This window comes from Chaetodon trifascialis, chromosome 19 (assembly GCF_039877785.1).
Source record: "Chaetodon trifascialis isolate fChaTrf1 chromosome 19, fChaTrf1.hap1, whole genome shotgun sequence".
Classification (NCBI taxonomy): domain Eukaryota; kingdom Metazoa; phylum Chordata; class Actinopteri; order Chaetodontiformes; family Chaetodontidae; genus Chaetodon; species Chaetodon trifascialis.
In genome coordinates, this window is record NC_092074.1 from 10,215,457 (window position 1) to 10,240,973 (window position 25,517).

The 25,517-nt window shown below is 44.1% G+C and overlaps 1 protein-coding gene across 4 annotated transcripts; it reads right to left on the reverse strand.

Annotated features, from left to right (window-relative positions):
• Nucleotides 1-3,803: 3,803 nt before the first annotated feature.
• dpf3 (double PHD fingers 3) lies at nucleotides 3,804-25,296 on the reverse strand. 4 transcript variants are annotated; one of them, XM_070987703.1, is made up of 12 exons: nucleotides 25,216-25,296; nucleotides 17,241-17,401; nucleotides 15,703-15,810; nucleotides 12,596-12,729; nucleotides 12,279-12,374; nucleotides 12,089-12,161; nucleotides 11,568-11,609; nucleotides 10,365-10,502; nucleotides 10,145-10,273; nucleotides 7,057-7,169; nucleotides 6,000-6,081; nucleotides 3,804-5,841 (listed from the first exon to the last, which is right to left on the reverse strand). In XM_070987703.1, exons 1-12 carry the CDS (start codon nucleotides 25,245-25,247, stop codon nucleotides 5,774-5,776), a joined length of 1,176 nt encoding a protein of 391 aa, XP_070843804.1. In that variant the 5' UTR covers nucleotides 25,248-25,296; the 3' UTR covers nucleotides 3,804-5,773. The 4 variants fall into 4 exon arrangements, with proteins under 4 accessions (XP_070843804.1, XP_070843805.1, XP_070843806.1 ...); XM_070987704.1 differs by lacking the exon at nucleotides 11,568-11,609 and having other exon boundaries at nucleotides 5,644-5,841; XM_070987705.1 differs by lacking the exons at nucleotides 3,804-5,841; nucleotides 6,000-6,081; nucleotides 7,057-7,169 and adding an exon at nucleotides 8,591-8,902.
• Between the last annotated feature and the right edge of the window lie 221 nt (nucleotides 25,297-25,517).

Consider the following 25,517-nt stretch of genomic DNA (forward strand, 5'->3'; position numbering starts at 1 on the left):
ACAATTCTACCGCACTATTATTCACAGGGGTCCTGAACAGCTAAAAAATGTAAGCATTTTCTAAGAAGAGGAATGCAGCAAACCTCCTCCCAAAGACAGTGAGGTGAAAACACTTGTTGTTAGGTCTCCAGTTATCACTCAAGGTCATACTTCAATACATGAAATGGTTACGAGATGAGTATACATAGTAGCAGTGACTCACATCATTCTTCTTACTCCTCTTCTGTAATTATTCAGTGCTTCAGACATGTATTCAGTGTAGGTAATAGTGATACATATATGACTTAAGGTAATACATATGTTGATGCTGATACATATGAAACGAACCCAGTCTAGTCTAGGTGGAGGAGGGATAGATGGAGAAAATGCAAGGAGGTCTGGTGAAGGGTGGTGATTTGGACCGCTACACATCCAGCATCTTAATGACACCCCCTTTATTTTAATAGTTCATCCTCCTTGTGGATGATCGCTGCCACTTGTCGCTTGAAGGTGACTTTGAGTTCATCTTTTCATCGCAGAATGGTATCTTTCTCCTCAAGGAAGAGGCGTTTTCTTCTCCATCCACTGAAGTTTCTCCACAGCATGTTGTTGGGCTCGAAGGCGTACTCCTCTTGCCCCCTCACGTGAGAAGTATTTTCAACATTGGACAGTAAGGAAAGCAGCCTGTTCAACAGGTGGAGCCTGAACTGAGCCAAAGGTAGGGAGAGCAAAGAATCTGGGACAGGGGTGTCATGCTTGAGGGCTCCAGCTTAACTGGTCACAGCCTCTCCTTCATCAGTGATGGTGTTACTACTCTTGTGGCTGTGATAGCAATGACATCAACCTTGGTGACTGGGTTTGAGGCATGGTTGATGTACTAGCATAGGAGTGCACAGCAATGTTATCAGTGAAGGCGTCGTCTGGTCTCCTTCCTCCGGTCTTCTGGGTGGTGGCTGGCATCGGGCCGTCCATTGGTCTCGATGGGGGTTGAGGATACCTCGGATGGCTCATCCACTTCCCTCGGAGCCCCAAAGTGGAACTTCAGTTTTTTCCTGCATTTGCCAGTGCGATGGATAAGGTGGAGGAGTGCGTATGGAACCACTTGGCATCTGCAGGTCATACTGCCAGTCAACCTTTGGACGGTCAGACATGTCTGTCTGTCACAGAGTGATATGGAGAGATTAGTGGACACACAAGCCCTACCTTATGATAAAAGGCCCATGTATTTTTTACTTCGCGTTACGAAGTACAGCCGCTTCCCTACTAGAAACATGCTTGTGTCAGGACACACATATGTACGCTGACCTTTCGTAAAGCTTTCATCTTCTGCACACATGTACTTCCGGCTGTAGCCTTTTGATGTCTCTTCCACTCTTTCCCTCCCATACTTTTGCAGGAACATATGTGTGCTAAATAGCATAAGTTACCTATAATACAGTGCAACTTCATGTAGTGTGTTTTTACTGCTAAGCGGCAGTCGGTCAGGAGTTCCAGGAGTTACTAAATCAGAATTATATTTTAAGTAAGTCGAGTACAGCCATGTCGAGTGCTTGCGCTGATATTCCTTCTCCTGCACTGAGTGTAGATCTAAGGATGCTTTCATCATCTCCTCCTATACAGTCTTCAGGAGACTGTCTATCGTCCAGATGGGAGGCGTCGCCGTCCCTTTCTGCTCGGCTTGGATCTCTGGCTCTGCAGCAGTGATTTAGATAAAACCAAACTCTCTTACCCTTTACTTTCAGTAGTTGGGGTAGATAGGATAACCTTAAAGGGTCCATCTCCTCTGGCTTCGTTCCACTTTTACCTTCACATAGACCCTCCTGGCTCGATCTTCCTCAGTGGCTCTGGGATGTCAGCATTCCCCTCTCTGAAACAGCTTTTATCTGTTGGAACACATCTTTATGTACTTGCGTTAGGTGTCGCAGATAGCTGGTTAGTTCAATTTCACGTTGCTCAAGCAGCGGTCCCTCATATGGACCCCTATAGAAGGGAACCGGCATCGGTCTGCCTGTTTGTGTCTCGTGTGGTGTTAGATGTGTTGGTCGGTTAGCTTGCGTGCACATAGACATCAAAGCTAGAGACAATGCATCCGCCCAATTAAGCTTGCATTGGCTGTCTACTATGATTTTTGCAGGCTTTGCTTTCAGCGTAGCATTTGCTCTCTCCACTGCTCCCTGTGACTGTAGGTGATAAACACATCCAACCTTCTGTTTGATGCCTATACAATATATATATGGGGATCTACTGCCGCTCTATGTCTCCCTGCTATGGTCAGGTTTTCAGGAATCCCTGAAAAAGGATACAAAAGGAGAGTTGCTGAAACAATTGGATGATTAAATAAAACTTTCCAATATAATCTTCAGTCTTAATACTTATTAACACCAGGGACGTTTGCTCTGTTCTTTCTAGCCGCCCCTGTTCACTACCAGCCAAATCAGTCCTCCAGCAAATACCATCGTCGCTATCAACCAGCATGAAATACACACATCTTCTCCCACTCATTCCACTCACACATTCTTAATGCGCTGAGGCCTTTGCTGATACACCGAGACAGACACAGACATGTATACAGACACAAAAGCTCCGACAGACACAGACATAGAACAGATAAAGCTCTCAGCTGCCTCCTGCGATCATTGAGTGATTTGGTCATTTAGAATAGGTTAGGTTTGGTAGAGGTGGATCATTTGAGAGTCATACCAATCACCTGGGCGGACCACCCTCGTCACTCAGACACCCTCTTATGTTTTGCAGAATTAAAAGGCTCTGCTGCGGGCCCGAGGGTCTGGTGGCAGAGTGTAGCCACCTCTGGTGCTGGAGACCTCTTTGTCCTTGTCCTCTCCTGAGGCCGGCTCGCCACTGATATGTTGTGGAATGTTGAAGCCGAATTTACGAACCACAAAGGGCCAAAAAAACCTCAAATTCAGCTGTCCAATTGTTCAGGAAAAATCCTCTTGAAGGTGCTCAATAAAGATCTGCAGGAGTCAGAAGAAGAAGTACTTTATTGTCGACAATAAAGGGGAATATGTTCAGAAATGCACAGCATGCAAGCCTGAAGGATTCCGACCTGCAGTGGTCTGTGTAAAGACACTCCAACATGTAGCTCCATATTGATTGGTGTACTCCAATCTAATAGTGCTCCCTAGTGGTTATTTGATGTAAGGTACAACATAAATACTGGAGAGGATATTGGCATGTTTGTAACCTCTTGAAAGCTTCTGCATCCCTGAGCATCCATACACAGATATGTTGGCAGACCATCCAGAAAAGCAGCCATGTCTTGGTCGGAAATTAAGAGGAAATGATGGCTCATCCAACATTACATTATAATGGATTCATATCAGATCATATAAACACTCAATGCCTACTTTCAGGTTGTATGTATGGCATCGGGGTTTCCTGGTAATGGGTTGTTGAAGGGGAATAAAAACACCTTGAAAGAGTATTTTACAGGCAAAATGAGAAACAAGTGGACTGAAGATAAGGGACATACTGTATAGGACAACAAGATTTATGGAAAAGTCTTTATTCCATCACAAAACATAACATTTACTTTAACAAAATACAACACATGTTTTGAATCACTGTAGGTGATGGCATCAAATAAGAATTACATCCAAGACATTTTTTAAAAGGAAGACACAAAGGGTGGTTATACCGCCATGGAGAACCCCCTGCATATTATTAACATCATGTATTGTGGCTATGCTAGGTCATGATTGTCTGTGGAAAAGCAATATCAAATACAAACTCACAATAACAAAACACAAATGCAGACTGTGATATCATGTCAAGGCTTGCACACTATGTGTACTTTAACTGACTTCTTTTTTTTTTTCCTTTTTTATTTTTAGTTTTGAGCTTATTCTTGGTGTTTCTTCCACTTCATGATCAACCTTGTTTTTAGAGCAGTAGGTGAGTGCTGCCAAGTTTTGCTCAGAAGAAAAACACAAGTTGGATGGCTTTGAAGATTATACCATCCAACTTTAGGTGAAACCAGTTCAAATGTACTCCCGTGGTAATACAAACACAGAACATATCGAATATGTTCTGGTTAATAACTGCAATATAAAAAAATGTAAAAAAAAAAAAAAAATCTCACACACACCTCTAACCGACCTCCAGACAGGTCTCACCAGTACATACTGCTTCCTCAGGACACGCACAGTATATGATTCACCACACTGCTTGTATATAGCCATGAATCAAGGTTTGTTAACACAGACAACGCAACTATGTTCATTTACAGCAGTGGTTCCCAAACTGCGGGGTGGGGCCCTCTGGAGGGGCGCAGAGGTATTGCAGGGGGCACAAACTGGCTAAAATGCAGATTGAAAACCACAAAAGGTGAACCTTTTTCCCAGCAGATTATTTTGTAATGTCCGACATACGTGTAACTAATAACATTTCGCTAAAGCCCTCCATCAAAGGCTGTTGAGCTTTGGATGCTGTCCACACGCTGAAGCAATGTGAGTGTGAGTCAGATGGTAATGACTAGATTAACTGAGTTAATCTGCTCTAATATTAACTGCAAACATTGGCATGTTCTGCATCATACTATCTACAGCTGTGACATGAATTTAGAGTTGAGATAACGCTGCTTCTGAACTGTTATTATGTGGGATTACAGGGTACATGGGAGCCAATGCAATCACATCAGAGCAACGCGTGTACTATAATACTGGCTAACAATCCCTACCCTGCAACACAAAAATGCCATTTCTCTGTGTCTTTATATGAGCTGGTGAGGAGGCTGACCTTTTGGACATGCAACTTTCGCAATGCAGTTTGTCTTCATATGAATGTTATTTAAATATATTATCCGATGCTTTTGTTTGTGTGGGCTGGGAGAGGAGGGGGCAGTCATTTGGATGGCTTCCACAGGGGGTTAGGCATGACAGAAAGAGTTTGGGAACCACTGATTTACAGTAACAATGATCTCCTTGACAATAACATTGGAGCATTATCAACAATAAATAAATCAGCCTTTTATTCTATAAAAAGAAATGCTATAATTTTTGTAAAGTGTCAAATTGAGCACCATGGTATCCTACTAACTGCAAGGATACAAAAAAAAAAAACCCCAAACGCGGATTAAGAAATGTCACCACACTCCCAACAGGACAGGAATGATAGCCGAGGCTGCGTCGTCGCTCCATTTCGTCCTAGCGCTGGATGCGAGTTTCACTGAACCTGACAAAACCTGTGAAAGATGGCATAGCTAACGCTGAGTCTGTCCAGATATAAAATAGGAATGTCACCGTAAAGTCTAAACACAGGAGAGGAGTAGAGCTGGAAGGAGAAATTTAAACAAACATTAGTCAGACCCGCTCAGGTTCCCCCACTGCAGAGCTGGAGCAGTGAGGGAAGCAAGCGACTCTGGGATAGACATCTTCCAAATCAAATACATTTAAATCATCTGGGGATTTCAGAAGTTTGATTTAAATTGAGCACGTACGCATGTACGACACAGTATTGGCCATTATCTTGCTTTGGCTTCTTGCCGTCTGCTGAGAGGTGAGGTAGAGAACTGTTTGAACGGAGGGCCTGCTGTTAGCTGACTTATGGCCCCGATTGCATGGTGACGGTGTTTGCGCCTGGAGCGTAGCTCGGCTGTGTGAGAGCTCGAGGATCTCTGCGCCTCACACAGGAAACTGCCCTGAGCCTGCTAATGCACTGGAGTGTGTGTGTTTGATTCTATCTGAGAGAATGTTTTTGCTCATGTGTGGGCATGTCAAACAGTTAATGTATGGGTACAAATATATATATTGTGTTGAGAAGAATGTCCAGCGAGTTATGCTTCTCCATAGGCAGAGGCCTTGTCTTTTAACAGGTCCAGACACAAGTGACAGCTCCAGCTCCCTGTGGAGAGAGAAAGAGAGGCTGAAATCCTTGTCCTTCTTGCTTTTTTTCCCATATATAGCCTTCGCTTGTAGCCTCTCTCAGATATACAGCACATGACATATATAGTTTCAACCCGCTGATGGATAATGCATAATGTATGAGAGTGGCTGTTGTACCTTCTGGAGGCTGGGTCATTGGGGGCTTCAGGCAGTACATGTGGTATCCTCTGTCGCAGTCATCACAGAACAGCAGCTGATCCTACATATGCAGCACACAAACATCTTAAATATATAATCTATTAAAAAAAAAAAAGTGCAGGGGGCAGAAGAATAAAAATCAACCCTGCCTGGATAAGGATAGAAATGCTGAAGTAGGTGAATCAGAGTTACAAAGACAGCTAGAAATGTGGCTCACATTACATTGAAGGCCAGTTAGCAGCATTTATGAACTATAAAAGAGGTCTGGCAAGTAGCACTGTGAGCTTTCAAAGCATCATGGGACAGCTTATGGAGCTTCAAAGAGGCCAAATCTTTTATGCCCCCAACTTCTGGACACAGCTGAAACTATTCTGGAGAATTAGATATATACAATGAAAAGATTTTCAAGTGTTAAAGGTCCAATGTGTAAGATTTAGGGGCATCTCTTTGCAGAATATGGCCCTTTACCCTGTTGGATAAAGTAGATTATAGCTAATTCCTGTCTCATGGTGTTGAAAGATCCAGTTTAGCCACTTTAATCCAATGTGTTCTGTGTTACTGCATACTGTGGGTGTACTCTTAAAGGTCCAGTGTGTAGGGTTTAAGGGGATCTACTGGCAGAAATGGAATATAATAAAGTGTATGGTCATCTGAAAATAAGAATTTTCATTATCTTAGAATGAGCTCTTTGTATCTACAGAGGGAGCAGGTCCTTTTAAACACAGTCCACCATATTGCACCACCATGTAAAGCTGACATCCTTTTTGTGATTATTTTTCATTCTTAGCAAAATATGGCTGAGGTAAAAAAGAATATCACATCAGGGATTTATCAAGCGCAATAGCTGCTTGGCATGTTTAGTTAAATTCAGTGCAATGCATTGCCTATGACAGGCTGAATGCTGACTGTGGAAAGGTCACAATATCAAACGGAAACAAGTCAAGTTTAGCATGCGTCAGAGCAAAATCAAAGGGAAATCTTTTAAAAGCATTCGAACGCTAATGGAGGATCGTACGTTCTCCCACAGCATACATACATCGTTCTCCGACGTGCCACAGATGCTGCAAGACTTGCACTCTATGCACTGCCACTGGTACGTCCTCACTGCCTGCATCATGTTGTCAGTGAACTGCAGACACGTGGGGTGACCTGCGGAGGGACGGCGAGGAGAGACGAGAACACTGAAGTAAGAAGGAAAGGGCGACTTCAAAGCAAAGCCAGTGGAGTTTCAGCAGATGGGCACGTGGCAAACGCTCTGAATTGGAGCTGACAGCAGAGAAAGACTGACACACATTAACATATTTACATAATTCATCAAATGTTGATTTGCACAGTCTGCAGCTGTATCTGCTTCAGGCTCTGCAGTGCAGCAATGATGTGTCTTCTGTTAACCGCTGCAGTGGTCAGATGGTCATCTGATGTAAAAATGTCCTTTTGCTTGAGTAATTGAATAAAACGCTTTGCCCTGGTTGATATAAATAACACTGCCATGTCTTTATCAGAGCCAGCAGGGCCTGTTAATGGTGTCTGTGAATCAGACAACTCTAATTGCACCCGTAGTGCTGACAGTCCATACAGCTGGATGAAATGTAGCATCAAAAGCAATCTAGCCACAAAAGACAAGTGATTATATGTCTGGAAACAAACACAAGCAGTGATGTGTGTGCAGGAAATCACAGCCAGACCGCATTTTAGCATCTTCCCATAAATCTCTAGCTGAGACAACAAAATGAACGGTGATGTAAATTGTCGTCTACTTCCCCGTCTTAATAACAAACATTTTACAGCTATTGCCAATGTCTTTTAAATCCTCCCCGCAGCCTCACAGTGCCGCCAGCATCTCATACAAACACAGCTATCTACATCAACCTGCTATCAATGGGGTATCATTGAGCCATGAATGAGCCATAATCAAGGATGAAGGGATTTATATCTGGACTGGGAAAGCAGCCAGAAACACTGAACATTCCCAATCAGCCTGTGATGGGTGAACAAAGGGAGACGTGACAGAGAATATTTAAGACGCTGCCTGCCACAGAATTAAACTGAGGAATTAAAGTCAGGGATTAAATTAGCTGTGGCAGTTTAAAAGGTGGCCTATCAGTTGAAATGGATGGCGCAGAGCAGCAGGCAGGAGAAAAAAGCATCTCTGCTCAGCGTCTACCGATAAAAGAGAGGCCTTAAAGACAGAGAGGAGCAATTGAGTGCCGGCTGGCTCTTACCTCTCGGCTACCTGTCCTCATTAGCCAATGGAGTGACTCAAGAGTCCATGTTCATCCCTCCCCCTGCCACATTAGTGGCCATTCATGTATTCATTCCTTTTTCTCTGGTCCATCACATTGACCTTTTCAGTCCAGAATGAAATAGGCTGCAGCCATGATGGTGATTATCTCGCACAAGCAAAGTCAAGTGGAAGGAGATAATTGTTTGTTTATGAGTAATGGAAAATGTCAGTAAAATCCATGTGAGCATGGTAAAAAAAAAAGAGAGAGAAAGCCATTGTATCCATCAGGGAGAAAATTTTCATTTGACAACATTTCCATGAAAAGGGTGGCGTTAACTGAAAATGTTCCAAATAAATCTGGAGACTTTTCTGGTGGACGTGCCTTCAAGGGGAGCCACTGTAGTCCAGTCTGCAGCTTCAGACATTTACTCAGGAGATGATTTTTCACTGCCATGAGGTCCAGCTAGTCAAGAGGTCCCTTTATCAGCCACAGCATCATGACCATCATCATCATCATCATCGTCTGAAAGCAAAATGTCTTCCAGCTCTGCATCTTCAAAGCCATGAAACGTGGAGGCCTCGCTGTCTGACGCGCTGCCGAACAATTCCTCAAGAGCGCTCAGCTTCCTCCAATCCTTCTTCGCTCCTCCTCTTCCAGCTACCATGAAAACATCAGCGTCAGAGCAACACAGACAAGGCCACACACTCTCGCAGCTGTTCTAACAAAGTCTATCGTAGCAAGAAAACACGTCGCCTGCTGAAATGAACACTCTGCCCTCTCATCGCACAAGACGCTTGAGCCGATTGAAGAAATGTTATGTCCGTGATATCCAGCAGAGGCGGCTTTGGGGAGTGTGGAGCACAAATAAAAGTGGTGGGGGGGAGGAACAAAAATGCAGCCAGAAGGTAATGCATGAAAACCAAGCAACAAAGGAGTGAATGCATGTCATGAAAAGGCAGACGTCCGTACTGATGGATGAGGTTGACATGGAGAAGCATGCAGGATGGAAGCAAGCAGCAGAGCCTGTACATCAATATTATTTTCCTGGGGTGGGCTCTCACTTCTCATGGTCAACAAGGCTCATTGACAACCCATTGAAAAGACACTGTAGCAACATGAAAGCTCGATTCAACGCACGGCATGAAGGTATAATCAGACCTCCATCAACAGGTAAAGACACAGGTTGGTTTGAATTGTAATGACTTGGAATAACTATTGACATGAGTCACCGACTCAAATCGACTGTGTAAACGTTACTGTTAAAGATTCTGCCCAAAGTAACTATTAATCTAAAGAGATATTTGATGCAGAGCGTTAAACTGCGTCACATTTGTGACACCATTTAAGTCACCATTTAAGTCTGCGAACCAAAACTGCGAGGAAGCGAGGAATAGACATGAACAAGATTGTGGATCAAAAGGAAGTAAAGAGGAAAAAAATGATGTGTAGTAGACACAAATTAAAGTGTGAGACTAGCAAACAACTCGTTTCTGAAAATCTCCTGCAGGAGTAGTTTGGTATTTTGGGAAATCTGTTTATTCGTTTTCCTGCTGGGAGTTAGATGAGAAGATCGATACCACACTCATGACCGTGGGTGAAATGTGAAGCTACAGGTTAGCTTAGCATAGCTGCATTTGTGCTAAGCTAACCACCTGCTGGCTGTGGCTTCATATTCACTGTACAGACACAAGACTGATATTGATCTTCTCATCTCTCTGGGCGAGAACGTGAATAAGCAAATTTGGTAAGAGTGGTTTTCTCACCGTGCCACTGAGAACACTCATACGACGACATCCTTTAATATCCACTCATTTGATTGGCAAGAAAACAAAGCTATGACTTGTGGTCTACCCTCCATAGAGGTGCTAATTGGCCATGATGTGAAGACTGTGGACTCACCGGAGCGTCCACAGTCAGAGCAGGACACCAGCTCCTCAGCCTGGCCTGTCTTCCTGTTGGAGTCCTGGTCTCCCAGGCAGAAGTCACAGTAGTCGTTGGGGATGATGACGCCATCCGGGCCCTTCTGAGCTGTTGGCAGATACGTGCAATGAGAAGAAAACGTGAGCTTTCCCGCAGCTTTCTGTCGTTCTATGTAATTAAATACTCGACGGCATCTTACGTTTGTGGTTGTCCGAGCTATGTGGTGGAGACGGGGCCATCTCTGTTTCCTTTTCCTCCTCACCCTCCTCCTCTGCCAGGTGAGTGTGGGTGTAGTGGTAGCTCAGGCCAGGCCGGTTCTTGTAGCGCTTTCCACAGACTTCAGATAAAACATCACACACTCCATTAGAAACACATAAAACCTTGTGCAAAGAAGAAGGGCAGAAACGACGATGTATAAATAGGTTGACCATAACAACCTTATCACCCAACAAAAGCACAATATGGGAGTAGAGAGTGTTGCTGAGAGGATATGTTGCTGCTGAGACCGTGAGAAAGAGGCTTCATCTGTGACATATTTCATACTAAGAATGCTTTACTAGCTAACGTACACAGCACTTAATTGATATGAAAATCCGCAGACTTATTGACAAGTCTTTCACAAGGAAGTCGAGTGAATAGATAGGGAGTCAGGATACAAGGAGTGTGCCAAAGGTGAGTATCTGCCTACAACCGTTTTCAAAAACAGATCACAACAAGCAAATCAACAATGAAAGGTGAGAGACTGACAGGCACCTTTTTATCCTGCTGATGCTGTACTGTGAAGCTATGGACGTCACACATTTTGTGCACTAATAATATGAAAACTAGATTTTATAGTCTGCTACTGTAGTAGTTCTTGGGGTTATTAATAAGCACATTAGAGGTGTAGCCATGATAGAAGCTGAAAGTTGAAGTATTGTTTTTGCTACATTTGCTACAGCCAAATTTGCATATTTCACCACAAGGCTGCAGAGCTTCACCATGTCACTGTGAACTCACTCCCAATCCAATCCCATGGTTAAAACTCGTCTCAAAAAGAAATTCCACTCAGTGTGAAGACTTCTACGATGGCTACATTTGTGGATCACTTCACGGCTATTGAGGCCTTAAGAACCATGCATCCCACAGTTCGACGTTAGCTGCTGCTGAAGCATCATTTGGTGCATGCCTTGCAGAGAGTGAGCATTAAGGCACATAGCGTAGCGTTAGTATCATGCAATGCTTGTACTGAATTCAGGAAAGGACGCCTGGACTAGAATAAAGCATTTAAAGCGTTAGATATCTCCAAGGGATTCGCATTCAGTCAGCCATTCCCACACCAGGTGCCCTCAAGCGAAAGGGCCAATCTTAAAGACAGTTCAAGGAGCCCCTAGAAAGACAAGATGGCGACAGGTTCGGATACCTTCTTCAGTCTTTTTTGAGTTATGCTTTTGTTTGTATCTATCTGGAACAGAGAAGACACAGAAGCAAATAATGAAGGAAAGACAGAACACGACACAAAAGATTCATTTCTTCGAGCGTGGCTATCTCTGCATCCCCATGGCAATCCATTCCGGGGGGATTCTGCCCAAGTACGTAGGTGGCATGCTAGTCAGGTCTGGATTAACAGCAAACTCTTTTTTCATGCTGCAGAGGGCCGCTCTTAGAACAGAAGGAGGAGGGGCTATGGTTGAAAGATGAGAGAAAACGACTTGTCTGCTAGATTCTTCTACATAAGACTTCGGTGCAGGCATATTGAGAAACGTTTCCTGATAGTACGTCATGAAGGAATAAAGGAGTTCTTTCGTGATAGCCAAATAAGGAGAAGAGTGTTTTGTCACTTCCTTGAGCTTTGGGAACCTCTCTGATGCTCAGTTTAGGTAAACTAACAGGTAAAGCAGAAAGCTAATCACACATGATGTACAAAGCTTTCTGTTCTCTTACTGTCGCAGACGTAAGGTTTGTCCTGGTCGTCCATGTTAACGGGTTCTGTCCTTCTGCGATTGGATCCTCTGTTCTGAGCGGAAACACAAGCACACGGCGTAGAAATAAGTGTCTCTTAATACACTTCGTAGATTTTGTATTGATGAAACTCTGTAGCTATTCTCTTATGCATGCCTGTGCACACACTCACTTTGCCTCGGTTTCTGTTCTTTCTCTTTGGAGTATCCAGTTCAAAGTCTTCGTCATCATGGAAACCGTCCCCATTTTCGTCCGCCTCCAGAACTCTCTACAGAGCACAAGCACACACATAGGAAGAGAGAGGCTTGGATACAGTAAAAAAAAAAATCTGTGTGACAACGTAAGAAAGGATTTGATTTGATATTTTCGCACTTTGTTGCATTTAAATCTTAATATTTGTTTGTAATACCAAACTTTTCTTGCATTGACCAAAGCACACATACCTTAATAATGTACGATACTGTACATAATTCACGCGTAATAAAATACCTGTATTTCCAGCAACGTCTCCTCTTCCTTACAGAGGTTGTTTTTTTTCTCCAGCAGGCTGTCCGCCCTCAGGAGGGCCTCCAAGGCTGTTGCATCCCCTGTGGGAGCCTCACGTTTCGGGGCCAGCTCTGCCTCTGAGAAGGAGGTGGCAGAAGAGAATAAGAGAGCATTTGGGGTGACAGTTGCAGGTGTGTATGTGTTAAAAGTTGCCATCCTCACTGACACTTGTTTGCTGACCATACTAAACACAGTAGTTTCCTCTTCTGCAGACGGAGGGACCTTCCAGCCCCCAGGCTGTATCCAGCCATTGAGGCAATTCATAAATACAAAAAAAGCAATTACTTTTTTCAGCATTAAAGAAAATAACATAAAATAGTAAAGAAGCACGTTCGTCCGAATGGCCCCTGAATGCAACACACGCGGAGCAGCCGAACACATCGGTGCATCATGGGAACTGTAAGTAGATGCAGATGAGTGTGTGCCAGTATGTTTAAGTTAGTTGGTTGTTAGGATGAGCTCGCAGTGATGAAAAAGGCTAATCTGAAGCGTCATTACAGCTCTAACATGTGCTAAACTGGATGAGCTGCAAGGACAAACATGCTTGGATAAAACTAACGCCATCTGCCAGAGAGAGAGAGAGAGAGAGAGAGAGAGAGAGAGAGAGAGAGTGAGAGAGAGCCTACAACATGAAATCACTAAGCTGCAAAGCAATGACTAACAACTGAGAACAGCTCTTTCTGTCTCTACAGTCAGCTCTACTCAAGACTAACTGACCCGAACCTGGAAAAACAAGCTGTGAGTACCACCATCATCATCATCATCATCATCATCATCATCATTATCATCATCATCATCATCACCATCATCATCATCATCTAACATCAGGCTCCTTGCCAAAGAGAAGCAGTTCCAGTCAACACAGAGGTTAGTGTGATATATGTGATCAATAATTTAGTACGGCTTTGTGCCAGACAGTCATCCTACTGAGAAAGCACTTTCAAAAAGTGGATGCACACAACTATTTCGAGTAGATGGAAGACCAAAGCAGAGAGTCAGTATCAATGTGTAAGTCTTCCCTCTGTATAGGGTGCAAACAGTGTTTTACTGACAGCGGCATGGCAGGATGCCAGCATCGATAAAAAAAGGTGTGCAGTAACACAGAGGAAATAATGAACTGATCGGCCTAAACTGCATCTCCAGTATCTCACTCTCTTTCTTGCTTCTACCTTATCTTTCTCTCTCCCCCTCTTTGAGCTGTCTGTTCTCGTCACTGAACTCTAACACCGGGATGAAAACAGAATGAAAGTCGGGATGTGATAAGAAAGGCAGTAGGGCTACTGTTCTCATTGAACACAGAGCTGCTGTACCTCCCTGCCTCCTCCTTTCCCTCCTCCTCCTTTTCTCATTTCTTTGTGTCTATTTGTACAGGTTGACTTTGACACAGACATTTCCTCCCTCTCCGCTCTGTATCCCTCACCACAATCCCTAAACCTGCTCCTGCAGCCCACAAAAATATGCCACTACCTCTGTTCTCTGCTAGCACCCTCCCTCCTCTTCTATGCTAAATCCCTCCTTCATTTGCTGTCCTCTCCCCCATTTCTTTGACCTCACCCATCCTCCTTCCTCTCTATAACCTCCTCACCTTCCCCTCAACTCTCCAGGGCAAACTTGGTGGAGAGAATGAGGAGATGAAAGTTCCAGCATAAAGGCGCCGTGAACAAATGAACACACAAACACAACCACACAAACTGTACTGATGTGAATCGGCCTGTGTTTCAAACTGGAAGTGTGGGATTTGGGAAATGTAGGATCCAGAATTTTTAGAGCTTGGCCCATACTAGGGACTTGAGTTGAACATGAGAAAAACCTGCATGATATCACAGAATTATCGCAATCTTATGCATTTGCTTGCACCCCTTTGTTTGTAAACCTTGTCAGTTTACACTGAGGGGAGCAAAATGGCTGCTGAGCTGAGGCCACTCGCACACTGAGCTGCGACGTGAAGAAAAGAGCAGAGGATCTTCAAAAAAAAAAAAAAAAGAAAGAAATTCAATTTGGGTTTCAAAGTGTTTCAACCTCGTGACAGAGCCTCTGTGTATCTTCACACACACAGACAAACCTCTCTGCTCAGGAAGCATTAAATAAACATAAAGCATTTCCAAAAGCCTGAAAGGGGAGCACTCACATTCCTCTGTCGTGTTATGATAGATATCTGGGCCAAACTGCAGAATTGGATCTCTGCAAAACAAAACCGGAGACTTGTACTCTCTTTCTTTCCTTTCCTTAGCAACAAAGGCTTTCCTGCGCCTGTTAACTGCAGCATATCACTAGTTTTCTGTCCCTTTACGTGCTTTGGTTGGTTGCTTGCAGCTCTGGGGAGTTTCTTCTCTTTTTTTCCCCTCAGAAATGTCCTCTGCTTGAAGCTGAATGGTTCTTGGTGGAGAGCTCTGGAGTATTATATTGCGTCTGGAAGACAGCGAGGGGGAAACAATAGTGTGGCAAAGCCGAAACAAAGACTTGCCTTTATTTCTCCCCCTTATCGGGTTCCTGGGGCATTCCTTTGCTAAAAATCCCCTGTAACACACACATATGCACGCATGGATGCACATGCGCGCACACATAGACACGCATATAAAAAGCACACACTTCCACCTCATAAGACTCACTTACATTCTAATGCCTCATGGACAAATGATTACAGAGGCCCAGTTAGGGTGCTTCTGTGCTGCAACGGAGAGCGAGAGTCATGTGTGGGGGTGTTTGTGCACTTATGTATGTGTGTGTGTGTGTGAGTCTACTGCCAGAGAACAGTGAGAGGAGGCATTGATTCAGGGGAGAGAATGAACCTGGAGACCTGGCGAGAGAGACGGGCTAACCAGAGCCAGATGGTCAGATAGCGAACATTAACGCCACCGAGCACGCCTAAAGCTCTGTGCAGCTATCGAGAGCATGGGGGGCACATACACAGCATAAATGTGCATTCAGATGAAAGTAGCGGACGCATCAATTAAAGTGGCTTCCATTGTATAACTGTGGGTCAATACCTCTGTGGCCGTGACATTCACTGTGCATGCATGTCGATGCGCTGGACGTGCTGTTTGTCTTACCTAGTCGAAGCTCACACAGGCGTAGCTGGGGATCCAGGGGCGGGTGGAGTCGCCTCTTCTTTCTCCAGCAACGAGCAGGGTAGGTATACATCTGTCCTGCTGCCTGGCCTGGACACGCACACACACGTTCAAATATACAGACACACACACATGCGGAGACACAGGCACACAGGAAGAATTTTAACAACCATTGGCAAGCATTCCATTTTAACAAAACTTGCATTGAGACCCTTGCACGCACGCACGCACATGCGCGCACACACACACACACACACACACACACACACACACACACACACACACACACACACACACATTGGACTGGTTTTATTTTCCTGACACTTAATATGTTCCAGTTTCAGCACTCAGGCTAATGGTCCACATATTCAGAAAAATCTGCCTCTGATGGTCCAGAAAGTGTTTGTCATGCAACACCTGACATTTCAGGCACTTTATCCATCATATCAGTGCAGAAATGTTACTTAATGTTAAGGGTGGATATATTCAGTTTTACTTTAATTAACGACTAAAATAATTTCTTGTACTTGAATTGAATATTTTGGTCCCTGTCCTTGTGTCTAATCATAATCTGCCATTAGCACAGACTGAGATGGAGGGAAAGAAGTGGGTTTCTTTTTTTTTCAGCATGAGCAGAGGAAAAAAAATCAAGAGAATGAGGGGGGAGGGATAAACCCAGAATAAATGCATACAGTATAATGTGAGTTAGGTCTGCCACAAAGTATAGGGTGTGGCCTGAAGGGCTTTGCATACAAGATGGAGAGCAGGCTATTTGTGTCCAGCTCTCAGTAAAGCGCAGATTGTTCCCTTTGGCTATACAGGCGACCCAGATGTGCATAAAGCATTCTGGCTGCTTGTCGCAGGATTAATCAGTAAGTGGTACCTCGCAGAATATACAAAAGGAGGGTTCACTTGCTTTTTTATTGCGGGAGGAGATCTGTAAATTCATCCTCTCTATCCATCCATGTTTATGCTTTCCCGCTTATTCTTCCTCGGCTTACAGCCAGTGGACACTTAGCTTATCTTAGCATAAGGACAGCTAGCCTGGCTCTGTCCAAGGGTGAACAAAACAAGCACCTCTAAAGCTCACTAATTAACATGTCAGATTTCACAGTGACCTCATGGAGTCTGCATTGGTTGCCAGGCCAATCAGTCTCCAAGACTCCTGGAAATCACTAGAAATAGTCTGGCACATGACGCCCCCGTAAAACCACAACTTTTTACAGTACGGTTTGGTTTTTGAACAGATGAAACAAAATATTTTTAAATGTTGGACAGAGCCAGGCGAGCTGTTTGACCTTGTTCCCAGCCTTTATGCTAAGCTAAGCTAACCAGCTACTGGCTGTAGCTTCATATTTAGCATACAGGTATGAGAGTGGTATCAGTCTTTCAAATGATTCCTTAAATAAAAGTGGGAATGGTAACTTGCTTAATATGGACAAAAACCACAGTATTTAGAACGTAAACATTTGTGTTTATTGAAAGAAATATCAATGGCATGAATTCATCCCGTGCTTCACCTGGCTGTCGGTGGCGCTTTTCCATCCAGATGTAGCAGTTGTTCTGTGCCACGCCAGTTTGCGAGTCTAAGAAGGGCATGCGCACGCTACGTTCGGCACAGAGACGAGCGTTGTAGCTGCGGCAGTGTTCAATTGCCTCCCTGTAGAACTGGTCACCGAGCCTGAACACAGACGAAGAACGTGCCAGGTAAACAGCCAGATACAGACAAGAGGAAACAAAGACAGAAATCAGTTGTGATTTATGAAATGTAAGGCATCAGGCTCATTACCATTTACTTCCACAACAACTGCCCCATTCATTCAACATCTGAACTAAATTGAAAAAATATTTCTTTGCTGAACTCAAGTTACCCGCAAGTAACATTATAGTCCCATGTTTGCCATTGATCCAGGTTCTTTGTAGCATGCTGCTTCGATTTCTGCTTTCTGTGCGCTTTCTGTGAGTCAGTCCTGCTATTGAAGTCCTATCAGCTAAATGTTAACATTTTTTGGACGGCTAATGGCAATAATGTGCTGGACGGCTGATGATTTGGTATGGCCTTCAAATCAAGTATGAGTGGGCCTTTTCAGCCCTTTCGCTTATATAACACACACAGACCTCTGTCCACATTTTGGTTCAGTTTGTTGTGTAAAGTCTGGATTTGCTGCATCTATCAGATGCAGCATAAAGACAGCTGAGCTGAACAGGATCAGGCTGAGCACGGTAACAGAATAAGGGATACGAGAAACAAAAGAGGAAATGTTTCATCCTGTCACACTGATAGATTAGCCAGAGTGCTGGATCGAAGTCCACACAACAGATGAGCTGCTCACAGATGCGCACACACAATGTCTACTGACCAGAGGGTATAAATCAGAACGTGAGTCATCAATAATCTTCACAGTCTCTGTCTAGGGGCAAGATTTCTCCTGATAAGATCATTAGAGGCAGACAGAGCAAAGCAAGAAAAAAACTCTCTTTCGCCAAAGATAAAATAGACACCTTGAGTAGGTTATTCTTTATCTAATTACATGGCTGAAATCCAGAGAGGGAGATAGAGGAAAGATCGTTCTAACGGGGCCTGGTCCTCAGCAGGAGCACACATGGCTCAGCTTCAGAGGACTGAACTAGTCAACCATCCTCAGGCACAGTTTGTTGTTTAGTTACTTTAATTGAATGAGACAGCCATAAAGGACAGTTTGCTGGTAGTATTTCCTATGTATGATTTCCAGACATTGATTTCATTAAAACCAAGATAATCAGTGGCAGGGAGGTTGAAAAAGAAACAATGCCACAAGGATCTCATGCTCTTCTCAAATCAGCAGGATTTCTTCTCGGCCTGTTTATGTGAACACATGTCTATCTGCCTGCCCATCATCCTGTCTCTCTGACTGGCTCTGCGGATTCTCTACAAAGATATGTTAAGAATGCCAATCTGGACAAAGACTAGCGCTCTGGTCACACTGAATCTCACAAAGATGTGCAGTGTTTGGAGGTGGGAGGGGAGCGGAGGGTGGGTGGGGGAGGAAGAAGATGGACGGAAGGGAGAAGGGTAAGGGGCTAAAGTGAGTCGCAGCAGGGAGGGAGGCAGGTATTGCATGTATGGAGGAGGGAGTTCAGAGGAGGAAACAGGTACGCAGGAGGCACCTGAAGCTCGTAACCTTATCCTTGATAAGAGAAAAGGCAACAAAATAATGATATACAGAACAACAACAACTTATTTTCTCTCGTCTGAGGGACATTCCCCCTTCTTACAGTCTTTATGCTAAGCTAAGCTAATTGAATCCTAAGCAAGCTTCATATTTGCAGTACAGATATTGTATGATAGCAGTATTGATCTTCTCACCTAACAAGCAATAAAGTAAATAAGCTCAATCTCAAACTATTGCTTTAAAGTACAGATATCTTTCTCTCATTCAAATATCATTCTTCAGAAGGTCAGCAGAAGAATTAGTGCTACTGACGTCCACCAGAAACCATCAAACTCGGTGACAAATCTGTTCACATAACGTATCACAGTGGTGAGGAAGCAGCTGAAACAGCAACCGTTCAAAAAGTAAAACCTCTTTAGTGGCTCCGTGAGCACCTTCAGTGCCACACTGCATGTGCAGTTCAGCGTCCGACTTACACGCTTGCGGCTGAAGGTTTTTGTCAGGAGACCTACAGAGATGAGGAATGCAGCTGGTGTTTTTTGGGGTTGCATGTTTTTACAGTATGACAAACCAGCAGTCACAGTGATCCAGACAAATCCATGAGACTTCCTGTCACATAACTCACATTCCCAGAAGTGAAGCCTTGTCTCCGCTGTCACTGTTTGTTGCCTGAACTTCAGGCGTTTCTCCTCATCTGTCTTCCCCGCTTCTCTTCCCTCTCTTTCTCCCCGTGTCATCTCATATCGCCTGTATGTTCCCGCCCCGCTTCCAACAACAAAGCGTCTGCCCAACGTCCCCGGGGCTGCTTCATAAACTCTTACATAAGCAAAGTGTGCCTTCTGTGTATTTGTCTGAGAGGTATGTTCATGTGTTTCCCAAAAAGTGAGAGGAAAAGAGTGCGTGCATCTGTATGGCTGCAAGACCATCTGTCTATGGGTTGCGTGTCCCGAGACATCCTCCCCCACCATCGGAGATTGCACTGTGCTCCTGTTTGTGCCCATTAGTGGACTGTATGTCTGATCCTAGTAATGGTGCTTATGTAAGTCGAGTTTTGCATGTCGGGGAACACATTCCTCTTGGTCAACAGCTTCCTGGATACTGATGGAATCTGCAGTTGCTGTGTGTGTGTGTGTGCGCATGTGTGTGTGTGTGTGTGTGTGTGTTGGTGCCTGCCCATTGTGATAGTCTCAATTGCTCCCATATTAGCACAGAGGAGCTTTGTGTGTGAACGGGAGTCTTATCAGCGCCGAGTACAGAAGCAATGATGGTTAATGTTTCCAGGTAACAGCTCACAGAGATAGAGCTTACGGACATCATAAATATTCAAACTTACTCTTAATCCATAGCCGAGGGGGAAGCGGCCCTTATGAATCAGTCTTTTCTGTTTGGCCGTCCACTGTCTTTCCTCTCCATCAGTCTTACTATTATGTTGCATGTATTTCTGTCAGATACATTATTGCTCACAGCACCCTCTCTTCCTCCTTGCTAAACAGAATAATTAATCACTGAACGGGCTCATCAGTGGCATCATAAATCACTGTCGTATGTTTGTTTCTCCACAGTTTCAACGAGTTTGGAAAAATTTTACATGATTTTCCCTACAATTCAATCCCTTGTTTTAGAGCTGAGACAGTTATTCAATTTATTCAATTCAATTCAACATTCCTTTATTAGTCCGCAAGGAGAAATTCCAGAATTTACAGAACATTAAATCATTTTGATCATCCCTGAAGCATCTTGATCATTTAGCGAGTAAAAAATGCCAAACATTAACTGGTTCCTACTTCTTTGAGAATCATATATGACAGTAAACTAAATGATTTGGGGTTTTAGACTGTTACGGACATATCATGGATATATTTCATTTTGAATTTGATTTATCATGAATATCGTAATTGATGTTTCTCTTTATTGTGTTGAAGAAAAAAGAAATACATTTCCATTTTGCCTCGAGGCTGGAGGAGTCCTTCTCGCCTCAGCTGACCATAATCACACCTGTGTCAATCATTTTAATGAGCTCTCTGCTTTGAAGCAGCATCTCGGCTGATGGCTGAGGTTGTAGCGTCCATGAGACCACCAGAGACGGATAGACAGAGGCGACATGCACAGAATTGTAAAATCAAAGACATACCCTGTTTATGTTTTGTTACTATCAGGTGAAAACTGACAGTGTCAGACTTGTAGGTGTTCATCGAGGAAAACAGTGACGTTAATCAGCCTCTGGTGATATGTGCAAGGTCTGAAATTGGACTTCAATCTAACAACCACTGACTAATTTCATTTCATTTCCTCACCACCAAGTGAACCTCTAACTAGATCAACTGGTCACACTTTGCTTTAAGTAAGAAGTGTCTGTAACTATGTGTGCTGGGATTCTTAAAACAGATCACCTCCGTGTTGTTCAATTTTATGCCATTCAGTTTATATATTCTACAATTCATGTCTATTTATTTATTTACCTCCACGATCATATAAAAGGTTCAGTGTGGAGGATTTAGTGGCATCTAGTGGTGAGGTTGCAGATTGCATCCCTCTGAACACCCTTCCTTACCAAGCGTGTACGAGAACTTTGGTGAAACACAAAAAAACGGGAATGATGCTGACTAGAGCCAGCACTTGGTCTGTCCATTGCCAGCTACTATAGAAACATGGCGGTGCAACATGGCGGACTTCGCGGAAGAGGACCAGCTCCGTCTGTGGATACAGTACACACTGTAGATAATATACTGTGCCTCTGAAGTCCAGTCAATTTGAAACATACAAAACTGAAAAATCCCACTGCTGATCTGGTAACAGCCTGTGTGACAGACATTACAGGCACAGCATCTCTCACTATATAGACCTCTTTATGCATGACCTCATTCAGCTGATGAAGTCAGAGCTAAATTGTATAGGGGACTAACTCAACACAAGCCTGATGTGTATTACTACGTGTACTACACAGACACATCTTTTCAATAAAGCTTGCAGTTCATACAGTACATCACAAAGGAAAAGGGAAACCCACCTCACAGTGTCAGGGAATGCTGGGGGGGGGTTACCAAAAAATTTAAGCAAAAGACTGAGAGGGGAGAGGAAGTTGACTTTTAGCTAGGAATAGGTAAGAGGCCCCAAAGTGCAGGAAGCGCAGGGCAGGGCAACGGCATGTGGGCACTGATGGGCGTCTTTGTGGCACTTTGTAGGCAGAGGAACAGAGAGGAGGGAGACGAAGAGGAAGAGGAGGAGCCAAGGAGGCAGAATGGGAGGGAAGAGGAGGGGTCCGACATGTCCCGGGGCACACGTGTTCCCTTTCAAACCCTGTCACACTCATTTTCTCTCAAACACGCCGATGCATGCATGCACGAGCGCACTCGCGCACACACACGCTACTCTGTGCGCAAACAGACACACAAAGGGCATGAAAGTGAAAGGTGGGAGTGCGGGGGGGGGGGGGGAGCAAGCAAAGGAGGAAAGGGTGTTGCAAAGGGGAAAACCCTGATTCAGATGCTGCTGTTGTTTCTCTCTGGAGGGGGAGGTGGGGAGAAGATAGAGACGCTGAAGGCTGGTGAGGAGTAAGAGTGGGAGCCGGAGACCGGGGCTGAATGATAACTCACTTCGACTCAGTGTGGGATCACTGCAGGAAATCCGAGAAAATGTGCCTCCAAAGGGAAAAATGCAATTTTATATGTGAAGAGTAACATCCATATCTCATCTCCCCACTCTCCTATTAGAAATCTCACACACGCACACACACATAAAAACACATAAAGAGAGAAACATGTGCCAGTTCCATGTGCAGAACAAGAAAAAAGAAAAGGAAAAAAAGGACTGATCACTGCATGGAGCCTTCTATAAAAAATGTTCCTGGCCATTTATATTCCCCATGCCTGGAAACCATTCCCGGACATTCCCATTCCCCAGGCTCGGATAGACAAAGGCCAGAGTTCGCCCCTACGTTGAGGGTGTAGTATAAATGTATGCAGTAAATGCAGCCAGACAGACACCCCCTCCACCCAACCTCCATCACTCACTCACGCTCCCTCTCACACAAATTGGGGGAAGGGTGGGCAGCTCCGCAACCGCCCACGCAGGCAACAAACACACACAATAAAATACAACCCCACACACGTTGACCCCCTCCACACACACACACACACGCACACACACACACCACCTTCTCCTTCACATGTCCCTAAATCTCAGCCCGTGTCCTTTCAGTCCTTATGCAAACAAAAACCATTTTCCACCTGAGCTCTTTTGTTCGTTCTGCATTCAAACCCCAATGATAAGACAGAAGGTAAAAGGACGCCTAATATGCACATAAACACATCTCTGCATATGAATTACGATGCTCATTTGAATACTTCTCATATTGGCTCTTATGTCTTGCTGCCTCTCAATCACAGAGAAGCCTTTGTAGAAGTGAACATTTAAACAAATCAAGTTAATATGCGAGGCCAAAAACATGACCCACATGTATTTACTGCTGCACGTCCTTATTGGGGGCATATGAATTACCATCCACATCCTGAGCACAGATGACAAGCTGGCCTTAATGCAGGCTTATTGTACTGCAGCCTGTAAAGTAGACCACAACAGTATTTCCTATAACTCTTGATATTAGCTCCCACATGATCACTTCACATACATGTTTAGACCGTTTTCTCTTGTATTAATGTAAGAGTTCATGTTTGTTTTGGTAGGTGGAGTCCTGCCTCCAACTTATGCATGCACACACTGTTTTACATTTTTTCAGATACTGGATGAGGTTGGGGGTGGTGGTGGTGGTCAGAGAAAGCCCTGCCGTATATGGAGGGCAGATGGGGTTCCCTCCCTCCGCCTCACCCTCTGCCCCAGCATCAGTCTGCCTGTCTTTCCACGCACCTCTCCCTCTCTCAACAGATGGACCCAGGAGAATACTGGGACGCTCCTAATCTGCTGCTCTACATGCACAACTGCAGACACACACACAGAAACACACACATATACTAGATTCTCTACTGTCTAATCTGTTTTAGTTGAATACAGCAGCTTAGATCTTTTTTTTTCCCCCCTAAGTGCACAGCAAGATGTTTTTGGTTGTCAACAAACAGCTCTACAAAACAAGAGCATCACGAGTTCTCTCATCCTCCTTTGCTTTACTCAAAATATTAATACAAACAAAACGTTCTTGAGCGTATTAATAATTCTGTAAAAAAGGCTTAAGGGGGTGTACAGCTGATAATATCTGCTGAAGATTTTGTAACACTTTCCAAAACCCCCCCCCCCCCCCACATTATTACAAAACTGCCTTAAGTGAAAGCCAATAGGTGTCATAAGCCTCATTTATCCAGATGCAAACGTGCAAAGTTTCTTTTATTCCTGTCAAAACATGCTTTGTTTAAAAAGCTGATATGACCTCTTGCACCACACATTTTGAGTTAACTGTGAAACTCTCCGCACATTCCACATGACCAGTGGTAAACATCTGCCGTCAGCCAGCGAGAGGACAGACATGCATTCAGTAATATGGACGCAGCTGAAAGTTATGGGCGCACACACATAAGAGGGGGGGGGTCTATCTAACTGGTTAAAATGAAGTCATTAGCGCTCATCCCATTCATATTCCACGAATTAATCACTTCGTAATTTGTTTTTCATTTGCATTTTTTCATTGTTGATATTTTGCATCATTTCTTAAAGGTGCCATAAGGTGCTGATGTTTCTACATCGTTCGTGCGCCGATGACAAAGATCACCCGCTGGCACCTTTGAAGTGATCAGCTTTAAATTCTAAAAACTTCAGGGAAACCGCACGGCCCCCCTGATTCTGTTTCACACCGCAGGTTTCCTCTCCATGCACGACAGGAGATGAAAACTGCGTTACAACATGGAATAATCTGCTACGCATCTTGCATTTAACAGTCGCACCAAAAGCACGAGAGTCGCCCTCTCAATGTGCGCTTTGTGACATTAATTGCATAAAATTATCTATGCAAATTCACCCGTCCAGCACTGACAAAGAGCCGTGCGTGCAAACTTCTGCCAGCCCTGTTTACTAAACCTGAACGCAGACAACGGCAACTTTCTGTCTTAATGAAACCAAGTGCGCCAACGGACATTTACGCGCGGGTTGAAGATGTTTTCTCTGCAGATTGTGCACGAATATATTCATTTATATCAAAATTACACAACGCAGCAAGTAGGCAGCGATACCTGCAGATAACACACACACGGAGAATGTCCGATTCCGTGGCGAAAGTGTTCATTTTGTAATTCTTACTTAGACGCGCGTTAAACCCTGTATACATACAGTATGATGAGCGTTACAACGTGCAGTCAAACTATGCAATCATTTCAGATATATTTTTTTGAAATATACTTACGATTTCAGAGGATTATGAATGACAGTCGCCATTTTCCTGCTGGACTGTAACGTAATATTCCAAATCTCAGTGTAGTTTGGGACCCTTTTGGAAAAAAAAAGAAAAAGACACACACACACACACACACACACACACACACACACACACACACACACACACACACACACACACACAGCACAGCCAATGCGGTCTTGGGCACTGTGCGCCCTACCAATACAACACCAGCATCAAGACATTAGGCGTGGCTTCAGAAGAATCTGTCAAAATCAATTTCCCCGTCCACAGAGTAGTCATGATTCCAT